This window comes from Leuresthes tenuis, unplaced genomic scaffold (assembly GCF_036924035.1).
Source record: "Leuresthes tenuis unplaced genomic scaffold, fLeuTen1.0.hap1 SCAF_7, whole genome shotgun sequence".
Taxonomy (NCBI): domain Eukaryota; kingdom Metazoa; phylum Chordata; class Actinopteri; order Atheriniformes; family Atherinopsidae; genus Leuresthes; species Leuresthes tenuis.
The window spans coordinates 622,519-642,187 of NW_027325361.1; the positions used below are offsets into that span (position 1 = coordinate 622,519).

Below are 19,669 nucleotides of genomic sequence, written 5' to 3' on the forward strand. Positions count from 1 at the left end.
TTAATTCAAATCTTTCTTCAGATTAAAACGTGTCTCACTTAATTGGATAAATTAAAATATTTGTGTCAGATGCTGAAATAAAAATACTTCAGTAAAATCTGAGCGATTTGTTCTGATTTAAATTCTGAACCTTCCGCGGAGCAGGAAAACGCTCTGAAATGTGATTTTAACCTCTGACCCTGAACACAACAGAAAAGGCTTGAATTTAGGGCTCAGACTGGAAACACTCCCGCGTGCGTGCGTGCTGCAGGTCTGCCGTGTCACCTCAGCTCACCTCTGACACACACACGCGCACGGTTTGGGCTTTTTCTGCATATTTGCGTCAGGCTCGGGTTCCTCTGTGAGGCCCCAGCAGCAGCAGGAAGGAAGTCATTAATGATCAGATTCTCCTGATTTTACAGACAGCTGCGGGCCGGCACGAGCTCACAGAGCCGCCGGTGCGCGCGCGGAAAGCAGCCTGAAGTCCACAAACTTCGCCCCAATGAGGCTCTGCGGAACAGCGCAGCCACAAGTTTGACAGCAAACAAATACCCAGCTCACTGCTTCACATTAAGGCTGCTCTGCGTCTAAATATCAACCCGAATTTTACCCAAATTACAGCCAAACTTCAGACGCGAACCTGCGTCCTCACAGCCGGCAGCCGCCCCGCGCGGGGCCGCCGGCAGCGCCGCCGCGGCCGGCCGGGAACGGGGCGCGGAGCGCGGCTGCAGGGCGGGACAACACGCACCAGCAGCGGCTCCAACGCGCCACAACGCGCGGAGCCAAAGTTCCACAGAAACACGAACAACCGCTTCTTCCTAAAAATGCTGCGAGAGGAAGTTTGGAGGCGCCGTCCGCCATGTGCAGCAGCGCAGAGGAGGACCGAGCAGCTCAGTCTGCAGACCGCTCTGTGCGTGCACGGGGGCTGCGCGAGGAGCCGCGCTGCAAAGAAACACCGTTAAGAGAAAGTAAAAAGTTTGAAAGCAGACTCACCTGCGTTAGACATAGCGGAGAATACATATCTGTGGGATCTAATCTTAGATCTGGAAGGTGTGTGTGTGTGTTTGTGTGTGTGCGTGGGGGGGTTACTGTAACTCCAGCCTGCGTGTGTGCGTGTGCGTGAGCGCAGCGTGTAGCGTCTGATGGCGTGTGTGTGTGAGAAAGGAAAGAACAGAAAAAGAAAGAGTGAGAGGGAAATGGAGCCCTCCTTTCGCCTCCTTCGCTTTCACATTTCCACCCAGCGCTGAACTTCGACCCCGCCTCGGGTTACATGGGCTGTCCGGACCTGTGGAGGCCCTCCGCCGGGGAGCGCACAACTTTCAGCCCAGACATGAACCACATCTCCGGCGACGCCAGAAAAGTCCCGTTAGGAAAGCAGGAGAAGTAATCACAGAGCAGCCCGCTGTGGTGTCGCTGCTGGGGGGTGACGCGGGAGCGGCCGGTGCTGCTGGACGGCGAAAACCTCCAAAATGTTCTCAAACTGCATTTCAGAGCCCCGGAGAACCGCAGCGAGAGGCGGCCCTGGGCAACACGTCTGTCCGCCCTGCGGTGCGCTGTGGCCGGCGTGCGGCGGTGCAGCGGCTCGGTACCGGGACGGAGGGCGCGGTGCAGCAGTCCCGGTAAAAGCGATGCGAAGACGGGGAGAAAAGGCAGAACGGACGGCCGCCGCGCCTCTGAAACAACCGCAGCTGCTTTCCGTTAATTCATCTCCAGCAGGAGGAGACGGTGGAGAGGAGAGGGGGGGAGTCAGTGTGCTGTCCCGGACGCAGAGAGAGGAGCGCCACCTCCTCCAGCCTGTCTGCTGCTCAGAGCACCGGGACCTCCGCTCGCTCCGCCGCCGGACTGCGTCGGTGTGTGCGCGGCCGTGGACTACGCGCGCTGACCCCGCAGAGCTCCGACTGATCACACGCTCTGCTTATTGATCAGAAATAAGAGCATTGATCCTCCGCGCGCAGTTTCACAAGTATAGCCCGGTGCTGCCGCTGAGTGTGTGTGCGCGTGTGTGCGTGCATGCAGCAGAGCTCCTCTGTGCTATGATCCCGCCACTCAGGGGACGCGAGATGAAACTGATCGGGCAGTGGGTTTATTGATCAGTATCGATCAGATCTGAGGCGGTGGAAACGTGTCTGTCCACATGTGAAAGTGTGAAAACTGAACCGCTTCAGAGTTCCTCCAAAGTCGGATCAGAACCCGCCTGGGGTCCGGTCCGTCCTGCGCTAAAGCGAGTCCAGGTCCGGTCTGCAGCTGCGCGGCCCCGCTGCTCTCTGCCTCCCTCCCGGTCAGTTTCTGCCCTCAGAGTCCGACGGAAAACCGACGGAATGTGCCGCTGCAGCGGGGAGTGTGAGCGGAGGTCCAGAAGAACTTCCACGAGCTGCCCAGAATCAGCGTTATTACCATTAATGTCATTATGTCACAGCAGTGAGGAAACGTGGGTTCAGATTGAGTTTAATCAGCTGTGGTTGGTCACGTGACCCGCGGGCCTCGATCAGAACTGTTGTGACATTAAAACTGGGAACGGCAGCATGTTTCGCTCTGATTTCTGCAGAATTTTTCATTTATCGCACATCATGGTTCCATGTTTTGTTTGATATTTTGTCCTGAAGCATCACTGAAAGCTGCTTTTTAGCTTTTCAAATGATTAAAGCATGAATATGATTCAGAACATTTCTATGGTACTGTTCGGGTTATTCAGCTCCACACTGATGGAGAAACTTTGTCACAGGAGGTTGAAACATTGCATTTTCCTCTCTTTTAGCCTCCATATGTCCTGATGCAAAGTCAGGGCTGAACATCTTAGAATAACAGACGATTAGATGATTAGAATTAAAGGATCCCGGATATTCATGCAGCTTATTCTGTAAAGCATGTGGGCCACAGAGGAACTTCCTGTTCCACAGGAAAGACTTTACAGGAAGCGGCTGGAATCATGACTTTATGAAGGAGGAGCAGAACATTTTGGGTTCTGTGGAGCCGCAAATACAGAATATATCCTGGAGACGTTTACAAGGTCGGCCTCAAACCAAACTCCGGCAGTTTGGGTCATAAAACTACTTCCTGTGTCACATAAAACTACTTCCTGTGTCACATAAAACTACTTCCTGTTTCATGACAAAACAAACATTTTGACCAAAGCAGCGTCTTTTCACAAAAATAAAATAAATCAAACTTTTAATCCTACGTGGAACAAGACTGTGGCGACTAATTTCAGAACAATATGATCAAATCTGTAGGAGTTTAAATGGGACATCTGCCAAATGACAAAATGTCCTCTTCAAAACAAAATGGCCGACTTCTTGTTGGGTTTAGGAAAGGACTCCAAGAGGAGTTTTTGTGGGCCAAGATTCCTCCACAACCACGAGAGAGGAAACCATTACTGCTGCTGAAGCTGCTGGATCAGGGGTTCACTTAGTTTCCACTCAGTAATATGTCATGTGTTGTTACTGTTGGATTTATTGAGTTTTAACAGCTGCTGAGGAACAGATGTTTTTATTATGTTCTGAAATGTAAAACTTTAGAGCTGAAAGAGGGTGTACTTTCTTTTTCATGACTCAAATAATCATTGTAATCTAAAGATGAGAAACTTCACAACAACGGACACATTTTCTAACAACCCAACTGGACAGAGATCAGAAACCTTGGTTTAAAAACACAACCAATCTCATGAGCCAACCAGCACGCGCCATGTCACAGCCGTGATTGCAGTCTGCACTCTGATTGGTTCAAAATCAGGAACTTAAATGTCAGCGGTCTCTCTGATTGGCAGATTCAGGTAAAATGAAAGGAAACTGGAGTTAGCCTGAACATCACCACCCACATCACTGCCTAAAATGTTGCTTTACACGTACTACAGAGAGTACTACGGAGAATACTACAGAGAGTACTACGGAGAATACTACAGAGAGTACTACGGAGAATACTACAGAGAGTACTACGGAGAATACTACAGAGAGTACTACGGAGAATACTACGGATAGTACTACAGAGACTACAGAGAGTACTACAGAGAGTACAGAGAGTACTACGGAGAATACTAAGAGTACTACAGAGAGTACTACGGAGAATACTAAGAGTACTACAGAGAGTACAGAGAGTACTACGGAGAATACTAAGAGTACTACAGAGAGTACTACGGAGAATACTAAGAGTACTACAGAGAGTACAACAGAGAGTACTACGGGGAGTACTACGGAGAATACTACAGAGAGTACTACGGAGAATACTAAGAGTACTACAGAGAGTACAGAGAGTACTACGGAGAATACTAAGAGTACTACAGAGAGTACTACGGAGAATACTAAGAGTACTACAGAGAGTACTACAGAGAGTACAACAGAGAGTACTACAGAGAGTACTACGGATAATACTAAGAGTACTACAGAGAGTACTATGGATTGTACTACGGAAAGTACAGAGTACTATAACAGTCAGACTGCACACCGTTGCAAAGTGAGAATTTGGACTGCACCAAATGTTCTTCAAACTTAAACTCAGATTTAAACTCAGACTCAGACAGTTTTGGGCTCTCGGATCGGAGGTAAAACCTGCTTCTTGTTGGAAGGATTAAAGAGTTCCTAAAGACGTGGCAGCTGAGCAGAAATGCATTTCCTATGAACAGATTAGTTTAATGACCCTGTAAATATTCTGATTTAAACCCTCAGTGATGGGACAGTTGGACCAGAACTGGCTGCAGATTCAGATTTTATGCTAAAAAACCTTTCCTCTGTCAGAGGGACTGAAGAGGTCCGAAACAATGACTGAAAATCTTCCTGCAGAGAGAAGCTCAAACCTCCAGTAAAACACTGGGAACTGAAGCTCGTTTCCCTTGGGTCAGAACCAGCTGAACTTTAAGTTCCTCTCAGTCTGAAACACCTGTTTCTGCAGCTGCTTTTCTGTTCAAATCTTCTCACCGAAGGACAGAAGCTGCAGTAAAAATGATCCTAAATCTGGGGTTTGTTCCAGAGACTCGGCCTGCAGACGCAGAGCTGGGACTCGTCTCAGTTTAATGAACAGAAGCTTTTATGTTAATGGCAGGACGGCCGGCGTGATTTAACAAGACAACCTGCAGATTTACTTCAACGCAGCACATCTGAGGCTCCTCGTTATGAGTCACAGCGAAGGTCGGGACAACGAGGAGGGAATCAGATTAACGCAATTAAACTGTTTTCAATATGATCAATAACCTTAATGAGTGATCAAGGATGGAACCTGTTGGTTCAGCTTGAGATGGGACAGGAAGGCCCGGACCAGGTCTGCACACTGGATTTAAAGCTGTGACTGAACTCGTGAAGCTGATCGTCTTCCTCAGCAGTCAAAGCTGTGATTCTGATCAGCAGCAGCTGCTCTTAAACGTGTTTGAAAGCAGAAATGATGCTGAGCTCCGGCCAGTGAGGGAGAAGCAGCCTGAGGCGCCATCTAGAGCCGACAGGCTGGAACTGCAGACACACTGTGTGTCGGATCAGAACAAACCTCACACCCCTGAGTTATCCGTGGTTCTGTTTGTGAATCCAACGCATCGCAATGTTTAAATTTGGTGTAAAAAACACAAAAGTCACAGTTTGGAAATAAAACCTCCAACATTTTAAAATGATTTTCTGTTCTGCTTCACCTGAAGATGCACGATGTGTTAATCTCAGTCTGGATTCCTTCGCCTGATATTTAACATCCCAGCGCTCCCTGCTGACCACCTGCAGAGCAGAACAGACAGAACCCAAAGAGCTGGTTCTGTCTTCTGTGTTCTGGAAACACTTTGGACTGAATCCAGCCGCAGATCAGCTGCAGAGTTACTGAAGCATCTGAAAACAAACTGCAGGAAGGCCAAGAAAAACCGTCCGATGGCTGCGAACCGAACGATCCGACGCCAACCGGCACCGACCGATGGCTGCGAACCGAACGGTCCGACGCCAACCGGCACCGTCCGATGGCTGCGAACCGAACGGTCCGACGCCAACCGGCACCGTCCGATGGCTGCGAACCGAACGGTCCAACACCAACCGGCACCGACCGATGGCTGCGAACCGAACGGTCCGACGCCAACCGGCACCGTCCGATGGCTGCGAACCGAACGGTCCAACATCAACCGGCACCGTCCGATGGCTGCGAACCGAACGGTCCGACGCCAACCGGCACCGTCCGATGGCTGCGAACCGAACGGTCCGACGCCAACCAGAACCGTCCGATGGCTGCGAACCGAACGGTCCGACGCCAACCGGCACCGTCCGATGGCTGCGAACCGAACGGTCCGACGCCAACCGGCACCGTCCGATGGCTGCGAACCGAACGGTCCGACGCCAACCGGCACCGACCGATGGCTGCGAACCGAACGATCCGACGCCAACCGGCACCGTCCGATGGCTGCGAACCGAACGGTCCGACGCCAACCGGCACCGTCCGATGGCTGCGAACCGAACGGTCCGACGCCAACCGGCACCGACCGATGGCTGCGAACCGAACGATCCGACGCCAACCGGCACCGTCCGATGGCTGCGAACCGAACGGTCCAACACCAACCGGCACCGTCCGATGGCTGCGAACCGAACGGTCCAACACCAACCAGAACCGTCCGATGGCTGCGAACCGAACGGTCCAACACCAACCAGAACCGTCCGCTGACTGCGAACCGAACGGTCCGACACCAACCGGCACCGACTGCGTTTCCTGCAGCTTTGAATCATTCAAACAGGCAGAGAAAGCAGAGCCCTGCTGGTTCTGTTAGAAGCTTTTATGCTCTGAGTTTATCTGCCTGAAACTGTCACAAACAAAACACACAGAAGGTCCAAAATGCTTCTGAGGACCGAGGAGAGTCTGCAGATTAAATAAGAAATAATACTATTTCCTGAGATTCAGCAACAGAACCGAGCAGCCTCAGAGTCTCTTCATCCTCATCAGCAGGCCGGAGCGAAAGCCTCATTACAGCAAGTGATGCTGGTACTGTGCGGGTTCTGCTGGGAGCTGTGATCCCATCGACCCGGTCAGCTGTGCAGAAACCTCAGAAAATACAGCTGCTTGTGTCTGAGGAACATCTTCATCACGTCCAAACCTCAAAGGTTCTGTGTTCGCTGATGATGTTCAGGTCATCACAGGAGACGCAACCGGCCGGCCAATCGGACGTGAGCAGAAACCCAAAAACCCAACATGGACGTCACCATGGAGACGGGCTGGTGTCGGCGGCAGTTTGGGCTGAAATGTACTGTGGGAACACAAAAGTGTGTGGTGTGTTTGTGTGGTGGGGGATGGGGGCTCCACCTGCTCCCACTGAGCTGCTGCCAGGCTGGAGATCAGCCAACAGCACCGGGCCCGAAACCAAGCCTCCACCAGGCTCCCACCACCACCGAGGGGAGGAGGACGAGGAGGACAGAAGGAGAGAGGGTGATGGGGAGGGAGACGAAGGTCAGGGGAGAGGAAAGAGAAGAACAGTTCTTTATTTCCTCCACCTTCAGCGGTTTCACATCTTCTAATGAAGCCGAGTGTCCTCGCATCAAAACTAAATATCTAAATATCTAAAATCCAAAAACAAAAGAAGAAAATAAAAATGCAGCCGAGGCAAAAAAAGGAAGGCTAAGAAGAGCGAATCGGATCGAGCAGCACAGTCCACGTTTGATTCCCGGCCATTTTACCATCTGTCTCCTGCTCCTGCTGCATCTGATGAGGGCAAAATGCCAAAAATCTAAAAATATGAAAGATACCAAAAGAGAAATATGCCAGAAATATGTAGTGCTGAAAAACTGATAATAGCAGGGAGGAGAAGGTTTAATGCTGGCAGAAAAGGCGAGAAAGAACAGAGGGAAAGGATAAAAATGTGAGGAGCTGAATGGTAACAGCAGTTTAATTAACAATGATGCAAAAACTATAGATATTTACATCATTTAAAGTAAAAGTGTGTAGTTTCAGCTGGATTTTTCCTTCAGTTTCATGCTCCTTTAAGGATTTAAGGAAAATACCAGCTTTTTATTAGAGGATCAACACCAATTAAAAAAAACTCAAATCTCCTGTCATCTGTAGTTGGTTCATCAAACAGAAAAACCGACCAAACGTTATTCAGTGTCTCGGGTTTACAACAGGAAGTCAGAACTGAGGCGAGCAGCAAACTACAAACTACAAACAAAGCAACAAACTAACGGGTCAGAAAAGTTCGGTCAACGAGAGAAGCAAATCTAAGGCGATCTCTGACCACATAAAAACAAATGGTTTGAAGTGAATAAACTCTGCTGTCACCAGAGGGGGCGCTACATATGCTGCGCTGTTCAATTCAGTAGAAGAAGAAGCTGTTCTAACAGGAAACTAAGCTGGAAGAGAAAAAACTGTGGCGGACATCCACAAGAGGAAAATGAGAGAATTCTTCTTCAGGAATACTTTAACATCTGTGATATTATCTCACACCAGAGATACCATCTCACACCGGAGCAGAAACAGCTGATGAGTCGCGTCATTCTAACCAGGTTCAGAGTCGTTTCTGTTCCTCATCCTGATGAGCATCAAATGATAAACTTTATTAACTTTAGTTTCTGTTCTAAATGAGAATCATAAACAGGAGTTTATAACCGAAGTCAGCTGTGCTCCACAGACTCGTTTCAGCAGTTTCAAGCCTGGAGCCTCCGTTAAGTGACCTGAGAGGTTTGGATGTGGTTCTGTTCAGAGTCTGAAACACAGAAACCAGCCAGGACAACAAACTCATCTCAATCACATGAAAGAAACTCATCTTTTGGCCTCTGATGGCTGTGTGTGTGCACAAGAAAAGAAGAGGAGGATGAAACAGGAAGGCAGTTGTGTGGTGAGAGGCAGGCAGGAGGAACAGATGGCCTGGCAGAGCATGGGGAGAGGCCGGAACCCCCCCCACCCTCTGACCGACTTTCATTGATGAGCCAGTGTGTGTTTGTGTTCAGCACGTGTTACACACATATGCCATCGCACAATATTGTTTAGAGCGGCACCACCCCGACCATTTCAAGTTCCTCCACAGAGTCGAGGCTCCTGCCAGACTCAAACATGAACACATCTCAGCCCAAAGCAGGCTGGGAACATGGGGCTGGAGCCCAAAGAACATGGAGCTGGAGCCCAAAGCAGGCTGAGAACATGGAGCTGGAGCCCAAAGCAGGCTGGGAACATGGAGCTGGGGCCCAAAGCAGGCTGGGAACATGGAGCTGGAGCCCAAAGCAGGCTGGGAACATGGAGCTGGGGCCCAAAGCAGGCTGGGAACATGGAGCTGGAGCCCAAAGCAGGCTGGGAACATGGAGCTGGAGCCCAAAGCAGGCTGAGAACATGGAGCTGGAGCCCAAAGCAGGCTGGGAACATGGAGCTGGAGCCCAAAGCAGGCTGAGAACATGGAGCTGGAGCCCAAAGAACATGGAGCTGGGGCCCAAAGCAGGCTGGGAACATGGAGCTGGAGCCCAAAGAACATGGAGCTGGAGCCCAAAGCAGGCTGGGAACATGGAGCTGGAGCCCAAAGAACATGGAGCTGGAGCCCAAAGCAGGCTGGGAACATGGAGCTGGAGCCCAAAGCAGGCTGGGAACATGGAGCTGGGGCCCAAAGCAGGCTGAGAACATGGAGCTGGAGCCCAAAGCAGGCTGGGAACATGGAGCTGGAGCCCAAAGCAGGCTGGGAACATGGAGCTGGAGCCCAAAGCAGGCTGGGAACATGGAGCTGAAGCCCAAAGAACATGGAGCTGGAGCCCAAAGCAGGCTGGGAACATGGAGCTGGAGTCCTCTGAGTCATGTCCCACCATGAACCTCAGAGTCCACCTTAAGATCCTGGTTTGGACCTTTAGAGCTCTGCAGAACCTTTCCATCCATACGTCCCCAGCAGGTCCCTGAGGTCATGGGGCCTTGATGCCTGTGTTAAAAAGCAGCTAAAAACTCAACTGTTTAAACTTTGTTTTTCATGTTCCAGCTCCTTTTTCGAAGCTCTTTCTGATGTTTATCCTGAAAGCTGCTGGACAGGAAACATTTTACAGACTTACACTCCATTAAAAGTGCTTCTACCTCCTGGAACTTTGTCTGAAGACCTTAAAGAATTCCTCCACACCACTGATTTGTGAAAGCAAAGCCCGAGTCCTGCGACTGTACCGAGCCGAGAGCCTCCTTTCTGCAGGGTTGAGCTTTGTTTTAAACCAGAAGCACCAGGAATAAAACCATTTCTCTGGTACTTTAGACCCTGGACCCTCCAAAGGTTCCCTGTCCCTCTGAAAAGTCTAATCACACCTGTAAGCAAATGCTAACAAAGGCAACTTGTCTGATAATGTAATTACTGGGATGATTTTACGTCTTTATATCATTAAAACTGCTTCCTGCTGTTTTTTAACCCTGAAGTTTATGCTTTTTTAGCAGGAGGCTGAAAAATCGCAGGAAACGCTTCGTTTTCCTGATGATTTCAGGTTGAGTTAAACTCTTGGAGCAGAGCGTTGATCCGGCAGATTTCAGAGGCGCCGAACACAGCTTCGTGCGTCCGGACAGAAACGGGGGTCGAGCGAAAAGAGACGAGCCGAGTCAGCGGTTCATCTGCAAACGAAACGTGTAAAAAAACTCCATCTCCTGTGCCCCCGGCCGCCCTGAGAGACGCCGGTGTGTCAGAGAGCAGAAAGTCTTACACAAGCTAACCAAAATATCTGGTGATCGCTGAAGGGAACGCAGCGAGGGGTCAGAGGTCGACCTCCTCAGATTCTTCTTCATCTCTTCTTCTTTCTGTCTTACATATCTGCACACGTGCACGCACACGTGCACGCACACACACACGCACAGCTTCCCTCTGCAGCACAGTGCCCACGCACACACCAGGTTTCGCCAGGACCAACCCGCCCAAAAAATCCTTTGCAGCTCTGAGGAGGAAGGAAGCCTGCAGGCGAGATGATGGGGAACAAGCTGTCAGCCGGCCGGGCATATGCCGGCTCCTCCACCCCCACCACAAACACAAGCTCCCCCCCGATGCCGGCTCCTCCACCCCCACCACAAACACAAGCTCCCCCCCGATGCCGGCTCCTCCACCCCCACCACAAACACAAGCTCCCCCCCGATGCCGGCTCCTCCACCCCCACCACAAACACAAGCTCCCCCCCGATGCCGGCTCCTCCACCCCCACCACAAACACAAGCTCCCCCCCGGAGCCTCCTCTCTGCCAGGCAGCCGGTCGGATGCTGCTGTTGGTCTGAACGTTTCACACATTTATTCTGCATGTTTATACTGCAGCGTGACGACCTTTCATTTAAAGAATAAAAATAAGGAATTAATCATTTTAGAATCAGACCGGCTCAACATTCAGCTCTTTGTTCTGGTCATGTGAGGATTTTCAGGGTCGAAATCAGTTCATTTCCAGTTTTTATGTTTCTGATGCATTTCCTGGTTGTTTATTTTATCTTGTGGAGTTTGGACTTTATTCTCAGGTTCTGCTTCAGGTTCTGCTTCCTGTTCTCTGCTTCCTGTTCTCTGCTTCCTGTTCTCTGCATCAGGTTCTCTGCTTCAGGTTCTGCTTCCTGTTCTCTGCTTCCTGTTCTCTGCTTCAGGTTCTGCTTCCTGTTCTCTGCTTCCTGTTCTCTGCTTCCTGTTCTCTGCTTCCTGTTCTCTGCTTCCTGTTCTCTGCTTCCTGTTCTCTGCTTCCTGTTCTCTGCTTCCTGTTCTCTGCTTCCGGTTCTCTGCTTCCGGTTCTCTGCTTCCTGTTCCCTGCTTCCTGTTCTCTGCTTCCTGTTCTCTGCTTCCTGTTCTCTGCTTCCTGTTCTCTGCTTCCGGTTCTCTGCTTCCGGTTCTCTGCTTCCTGTTCCCTGCTTCCTGTTCCCTGCTTCCTGTTCTCCGCTTCCTGTTCTCTGCTTCCTGTTCTCCGCTTCCTGTTCTCCGCTTCCTGTTCTCCGCTTCCTGTTCTCCGCTTCCTGTTCTCTGCTTCCTGTTCTCCGCATCAGGTTCTCTGCTTCCTGTTCTCTGCTTCCTGTTCTCTGCTTTCTGTTCTCTGCTTCCTGTTCTCTGCATCAGGTTCTGCTTCCTGTTCTCCGCTTCCTGTTCTCCGCTTCCTGTTCTCTGCTTCCTGTTCTCTGCTTCCTGTTCTCCGCTTCCTGTTCTCTGCTTCCTGTTCTCCGCTTCCTGTTCTCCGCTTCCTGTTCTCCGCTTCCTGTTCTCCGCTTCCTGTTCTCTGCTTCCTGTTCTCTGCATCAGGTTCTCTGCTTCCTGTTCTCTGCTTCCTGTTCTCTGCTTCCTGTTCCCTGCTTCCTGTTCTCTGCTTCCTGTTCTCTGCTTTCTGTTCACTGCTTCAGGTTCTCTGCTTCCTGTTCTCTGCTTTCTGTTCTCTGCATCAGGTTCTGCTTCCTGTTCTCCGCTTCCTGTTCTCCGCTTCCTGTTCTCCGCATCAGGTTCTCTGCTTCCTGTTCTCTGCTTCCTGTTCTCTGCTTCCTGTTCCCTGCTTCCTGTTCTCTGCTTCCTGTTCTCTGCTTCCTGTTCTCTGCTTCAGGTTCTCTGCTTCCTGTTCTCTGCTTCCTGTTCTCTGCTTCCTGTTCTCTGCATCAGGTTCTCTGCTTCCTGTTCTCTGCATCAGGTTCTGCTTCCTGTTCTCCGCTTCCTGTTCCCTGCTTCCTGTTCTCTGCATCAGGTTCTCTGCTTCCTGTTCTCTGCTTCCTGTTCTCTGCTTCCTGTTCCCTGCTTCCTGTTCTCTGCTTCCTGTTCTCTGCTTCCTGTTCTCTGCTTCCTGTTCTCTGCTTCCTGTTCTCCGTTTCCTGTTCTCCGCTTCCTGTTCTCCGCTTCCTGTTCTCCGTTTCCTGTTCTCTGCTTCAGGTTCTGCTTCCTGTTCTCTGCTTCCTGTTCCCTGCTTCCTGTTCTCCGCTTCCTGTTCTCTGCTTCCTGTTCTCTGCTTCAGGTTCTCTGCTTCCTGTTCTCTGCTTCCTGTTCTCCGCTTCCTGTTCTCCGCTTCCTGTTCTCCGTTTCCTGTTCTCTGCTTCAGGTTCTGCTTCCTGTTCTCTGCTTCCTGTTCTCTGCTTCAGGTTCTCTGCTTCCTGTTCTCCGTTTCCTGTTCTCTGCTTCAGGTTCTCTGCTTCCTGTTCTCCGTTTCCTGTTCTCTGCTTCCTGTTCTCCGCTTCCTGTTCTCCGCTTCCTGTTCTCCGTTTCCTGTTCTCTGCTTCAGGTTCTGCTTCCTGTTCTCTGCTTCCTGTTCTCTGCTTCCTGTTCCCTGCTTCCTGTTCTCTGCTTCCTGTTCTCCGCTTCCTGTTCTCCGCTTCCTGTTCTCCGCTTCCTGTTCTCCGCTTCCTGTTCTCCGTTTCCTGTTCTCTGCTTCAGGTTCTGCTTCCTGTTCTCTGCTTCCTGTTCTCTGCTTCCTGTTCCCTGCTTCCTGTTCTCTGCTTCCTGTTCTCCGCTTCCTGTTCTCTGCTTCAGGTTCTGCTTCCTGTTCTCTGCTTCCTGTTCTCTGCTTCCTGTTCTCTGCTTCCTGTTCTCTGCTTCCTGTTCTCTGCTTCCTGTTCCCTGCTTCCTGTTCTCTGCTTCCTGTTCTCCGCTTCCTGTTCTCTGCTTCCTGTTCTCTGCTTCCTGTTCTCTGCTTCCTGTTCTCTGCGTCAGGTTCTGCTTCCTGTTCTCTGCTTCCTGTTCTCTGCTTCCTGTTCTCTGCTTCCTGTTTGTTCTCTGCTTCCTGTTCTCTGCTTCCTGTTCTCTGCTTCCTGTTCTCTGCTTCCTGTTCTCTGCTTCCTGTTCTCTGCTTCTTGTTCTCTTCTTCCTGTTCTCTTCTTCCTGTTCTCTGCTTCCTGTTTGTTCTCTGCTTCCTGTTCTCTGCTTCCTGTTCTCTGCTTCCTGTTCTCTGCTTCCTGTTCTCTGCTTCAGGTTCTCTGCTTCAGGTTCTCTGCTTCCTGTTCTCTGCTTCCTGTTCTCTGCTTCCTGTTCTCTGCTTCAGGTTCTCTGCTTCCTGTTCTCTGCTTCCTGTTCTGCTTCCTGTTCTCCGCTTCCTGTTCCCTGCTTCCTGTTCCCTGCTTCCTGTTCTCTGCTTCCTGTTCTCTGCTTCCTGTTCCCTGCTTCCTGTTCTCTGCTTCTTGTTCTCTGCTTCCTGTTCTCTGCTTCCTGTTCTCTGCTTCCTGTTCTCTGCTTCCTGTTCTCTGCTTCCTGTTCTCTGCTTCCTGTTCTATCGTTAATAAGATCCTCAGTAATCTACCTCAACGTTCCACTGATCTTAACACAGAATGAATCAGATTCTCTTTCAGGTTCTCTGAGGATGTCCTGAACCGTTCTGATTGGTTCTCTGATGTTTGAACCTGATCAGCTGCTGGATTCTTCTGTTAAACCTGCTTCTTAAATGCTGAAATATGTTCCAGAACCTGTTCTATTGATCTGTTTTATCTCTGGATGCTTACAGGGAGCAGAAGGGTCCAAACCGACCGGGTCAATACTCCTGAAGTCTGAAGCCGACAAACGGCTGCTGTAATCAGCTCGTTGTGTTTGTGATGGAGTGAATTCACCTGAACGCCAACGCTGGCGCTCACAGATGTGCAGCCTGCAAACAATGAGAAACAACAGGGGAGCCCTGCCAGCTGTTCACAGAAAAGCACACAGCTGGAGACGCACAGATGTGAGCTGGCAGGTGTGAGGCAGGACGACAGCCAATGGGATCGCTGCTGTAATTACACAAAGATGACCGACTCGTCAGGCGCGGCGCTGGACAGAGCTGCTTCCTGATTGGCTGGCAGTGTTTCCAGAGCGATCACAGCCTGCAGCAGCAGAAAGGTTCAGGGGCCTCACCGGGCCCCAAAGAGATGCCGGCTGGACCTGGAAGAATCAGGTTTTATCTCCAGATGTTTCTGACCGTCTGCAGCTGCCTGAAAACCTCACTGTAAACCTTCTGAAATGGGCCTGCAGTTTGGGCCCTGAAGGGCCCCTGAAGGGCCCCTGCTCGGGCCCCTGCTCGGGCCCCTGCTCGGGCCCCTGCTTCGAGGCGCCGCTGGTTTTTCACTCTAATGCCTTCTTAATTGCACGCCGCCGTCGTCCTGCCGCCCCACGCTGCATCTGCGTCTCCATCAGAGAGCAGACATCGAGCCGTACGGAGCCTTTTGTGGCCCCTCGGCAGCGTTCAGGGGACCGGGCCCCGTCTCCTGTGGTGTGACTAATGTGGGGCGACAGCGCCAAGACGGCGGACCGCGGCGGCCGCTCGGCTCTGCCCTGCTATCTTCCTCCAACATATGCTGCTGTCAGGGGCCCGAAACTCGAGCCGAAGCTCCTCCAAATCCTGTTGGCTCCTCCTTAGATGTCTTCATCAGCCGGGGGCCACGCAGGGTTCTGGAGCCGACCCGACTCACAGGGATCTGAGCCTCTCACAGAGCAGCACCGCCCTCTGCTGGCAGCTTTCTGCCATCACAGCCGGTGAAACCTGAGCCACAGAGGGGTCACACAGAGGTCATCCCACCCCCACCACAGCAGACAGCAGTGAAGAGCTCCACTCTGCCTGCACACGTCAGCTGGACCCAACAGCGCCGCCGACCTCCCTCCTCCGGCTGAAACCACCTCCAACACTTCTTTAACTTTATCAGTTCCAGTGAAGAACACCGGGGGGCGCTCACGTCATCCTCTGAAGGTTTCTGAGCAGGAACGGCTGCTTTCTGACAGAAAAACTGACCCATTTAAGCCCTCTGAACCCTGAGCAGGAGGTTCTGACAGAACCAGCAGTAAAAACTATTCCTCTGGTGCAGAAATATGAGATAACAACCATCAGAGAGCTTCATGATCCATCCAGCTTATAGTTAGGGATGGCTCAGGTGAGCCTGATACATCCCATAGTTCTGCTGCTATAGGCCCAGCCTGCTGGGGGAGCTCCCATGATGCACCTCTCCTCCCTCCATGTACAGATGACATCATTGCTGTCATTAACTTGTGTTTCTCTCTCTCAGCAGGTGTCTCTGGCCTGGTGTTACGCTGCTTGTTGTCCCCTCTTTCCTGTCCTCTCAGCCCCAGCTGGTCCAGGCAGATGGACCCTTCCTGGTTCTGGTTCTGATGGAGGTTTCTTCCTGGTTCTGGTTCTGATGGAGGTTTCTTCCTGTTAAAAGGGAGTTTTTTCTCTCCACAGTCGCCTCCTGCAGCTCAGGATCAGAGGGAAGCTTCAGTTAATCTGTTGGTTTCCTGAGCTGTTTTTAATTGGTTCTGAATGAACCGGACTGAACTGGACTGAACCTTAGAGCCCTGAGACGACATTTTGTTGGATTCCTCGGTGCCGGAGGAAGAGGACGGGCCCGACCGGAGCAGAGCGATGAAGGAGGAAGTGGGACGCCATCCCTCACAGGTGGACCAGAGGGAGATGAATGTGTTCTGGGGCTGATGCATCCACCTGAGCATCCACCTGAGCATCCACCAGAGCACCAGAGCATCCACCTGAGCACCAGAGCATCCACCTGAGCATCCACCTGAGCATCCACCTGAGCATCCACCTGAGCACCAGAGCATCCACCTGAGCATCCACCTGAGCATCCACCTGAGCATCCACCTGAGCACCAGAGCATCCACCTGAGCATCCACCTGAGCATCCACCTGAGCATCCACCTGGGCGTCCCACATCAGAGTCAGGGGGAGCAGCTTCTGAACCCTGAACCCGACCCGGTTCTGGCGGTTCTGCAGACGCTCTCACAGCAACATGAACTCTCCCCGGCGCTGTTTTTCTCTCATTTCTTCACGTTTTCGCCTCATTTTTCTGAACAAAATGTTTGGTTATCTTCACTGAACTCTAAATGTTCCTTCTGGTGTCAGACTGTAATTCCTCTGATTTCCTTCACCGCCCTGCAGGTCAGTGTGTGTCTCCTCCGGTTTTGGACTGTTTTGTGGTATATTCTGGGGCCCGGTTCAGTAAACCCGTCACATCTCCACAGACCACCTTCATCGCAGCCTCTCTGTAATTATCGCCCAAACCTCCGGCCTCCTCCGTTTTACTCACATCCCACACATCCAGTCGGGACCAGAACTGTCAGCTGAACACAGAGTTCTGGGATGAACCCAGACGGGCCCCCTCCCTGACGGCCCCCTCCCTCCCTGACGGCCCCCTCCCTGCATGAGGCCCCCTCCCTGACTGGCCCCCTCCCTCCCTGACTGGCCCCCTCCCTCCCTGACGGCCCCCTCCCTGCATGAGGCCCCCTCCCTGACGGCCCCCTCCCTCCCTGCACAGGCCCCCTCCCTGACGGCCCCCTCCCTCCCTGACGGCCCCCTCCCTGCATGAGGCCCCCTCCCTGACTGGCCCCCTCCCTCCCTGACTGGCCCCCTCCCTGACGGCCCCCTCCCTGACGGCCCCCTCCCTCCCTGACGGCCCCCTCCCTGCATGAGGCCCCCTCCCTGACGGCCCCCTCCCTGACGGCCCCCTCCCTCCCTGACGGCCCCCTCCCTGACGGGCCCCCTCCCTGCATGAGGCCCCCTCCCTTCACAGGGCCCTCCTGGACCGTGTCGGGCTGTGATCCTGCAGCAGATGGATGCCCTCCTGAGCCAGCAGGTCAGAACTTATTTCCGCAGCACTTAATGAGAAGCACATGCTGCTGCTCCCTCCCCAGGAAACGCCTCCTCCTCTGCTGCCAGACCTCATCCAGCCGGCCGGGGGGGGGGGAAACCTACAAACCTCCACCTTAAAGAGCTACAAACCTCCACCTTAAAGAGCCTCAAACCTCCACCTTAAAGAGCCTCAAACCTCCACCTTAAAGAGCCTCAAACCTCCACCTTAAAGAGCTACAAACCTCCACCTTAAAGAGCTACAAACTTCCACCTTAAAGAGCTACAAACCTCCACCTTAAAGAGCTACAAACCTCCACCTTAAAGAGCCTCAAACCTCCACCTTAAAGAGCTACAAACCTCCACCTTAAAGAGCTACAAACCTCCACCTTAAAGAGCTTCAAACCTCCACCTTAAAGAGCCTCAAACCTCCACCTTAAAGAGCTTCAAACCTCCACCTTAAAGAGCCTCAAACCTCCACCTTAAAGAGCCTCAAACCTCCACCTTAAAGAGCCTCAAACCTCCACCTTAAAGAGCTACAAACCTCCACCTTAAAGAGCTACAAACTTCCACCTTAAAGAGCTACAAACCTCCACCTTAAAGAGCCTCAAACCTCCACCTTAAAGAGCTACAAACCTCCACCTTAAAGAGCTACAAACCTCCACCTTAAAGAGCTTCAAACCTCCACCTTAAAGAGCCTCAAACCTCCACCTTAAAGAGCTTCAAACCTCCACCTTAAAGAGCCTCAAACCTCCACCTTAAAGAGCCTCAAACCTCCACCTTAAAGAGCCTCAAACCTCCACCTTAAAGAGCTACAAACCTCCACCTTAAAGAGCCTCAAACCTCCACCTTAAAGAGCTACAAACCTCCACCTTAAAGAGCCTCAAACCTCCACCTTAAAGAGCTACAAACCTCCACCTTAAAGAGCTTCAAACCTCCACCTTAAAGAGCCACAAACCTCCACCTTAAAGAGCCACAAACCTCCACCTTAAAGAGCCACAAACCTCCACCTTAAAGAGCCTCAAACCTCCACCTTAAAGAGCCTCAAACCTCCACCTTAAAGAGCCTCAAACCTCCACCTTAAAGAGCTACAAACCTCCACCTTAAAGAGCTACAAACCTCCACCTTAAAGAGCTACAAACTTCCACCTTAAAGAGCTACAAACCTCCACCTTAAAGAGCCTCAAACCTCCACCTTAAAGAGCTACAAACCTCCACCTTAAAGAGCTACAAACCTCCACCTTAAAGAGCTACAAACCTCCACCTTAAAGAGCCTCAAACCTTAAAGAGCCACAAACCTCCACCTTAAAGAGCCTCAAACCTCCACCTTAAAGAGCTTCAAACCTCCACCTTAAAGAGCCTCAAACCTCCACCTTAAAGAGCCACAAACCTCCACCTTAAAGAGCTACAAACCTCCACCTTAAAGAGCTACAAACCTCCACCTTAAAGAGCCTCAAACCTCCACCTTAAAGAGCTACAAACCTCCACCTTAAAGAGCCTCAAACCTTAAAGAGCCACAAACCTCCACCTTAAAGAGCCTCAAACCTCCACCTTAAAGAGCTTCAAACCTCCACCTTAAAGAGCTGCAAACCTCCACCTTAAAGAGCCACAAACCTCCACCTTAAAGAGCTACAAACCTCCACCTTAAAGAGCCTCAAACCTCCACCTTAAAGAGCCTCAAACCTCCACCTTAAAGAGCCTCAAACCTCCACCTTAAAGAGCCTCAAACCTCCACCTTAAAGAGCTACAAACCTCCACCTTAAAGAGCTAAAAACCTCCACCTTAAAGAGCTACAAACCTCCACCTTAAAGAGCCTCAAACCTCCACCTTAAAGAGCTACAAACCTCCACCTTAAAGAGCCTCAAACCTCCACCTTAAAGAGCTACAAACCTCCACCTTAAAGAGCCACAAACCTCCACCTTAAAGAGCTACAAACCTCCACCTTAAAGAGCCTCAAACCTCCACCTTAAAGAGCTACAAACCTCCACCTTAAAGAGCTACAAACCTCCACCTTAAAGAGCTGCAAACCTCCACCTTAAAGAGCCTCAAACCTCCACCTTAAAGAGCTACAAACCTCCACCTTAAAGAGCCTAAAAACCTCCACCTTAAAGAGCTACAAACCTCCACCTTAAAGAGCTGCAAACCTCCACCTTAAAGAGCCTCAAACCTCCACCGTAAAGAGCCTCAAACCTCCACCTTAAAGAGCTACAAACCTCCACCTTAAAGAGCCACAAACCTCCACCTTAAAGAGCTACAAACCTCCACCTTAAAGAGCCTCAAACCTCCACCTTAAA

At 51.3% G+C, this 19,669-nt stretch overlaps 1 protein-coding gene across 4 annotated transcripts in view; it reads right to left on the reverse strand.

Annotated features, from left to right (window-relative positions):
• The window catches only part of nfia (nuclear factor I/A), a 174,195-nt gene that overhangs the window by 129,481 nt on the left and 25,045 nt on the right, over positions 1-19,669 (reverse strand). The window contains exon 1 of one of the 4 annotated variants that reach the window (XM_072388848.1): positions 973-2,155. The exons of 2 other annotated variants lie outside the window; for them this stretch is intronic. In XM_072388848.1, coding sequence (XP_072244949.1) covers positions 973-999 — 27 coding nt within the window. In that variant the 5' untranslated portion in view covers positions 1,000-2,155. Of the gene's footprint in view, positions 1-972; positions 2,156-19,669 lie in introns of those variants that run through there. One more of the 4 variants, XM_072388849.1, reaches the window with a different exon arrangement.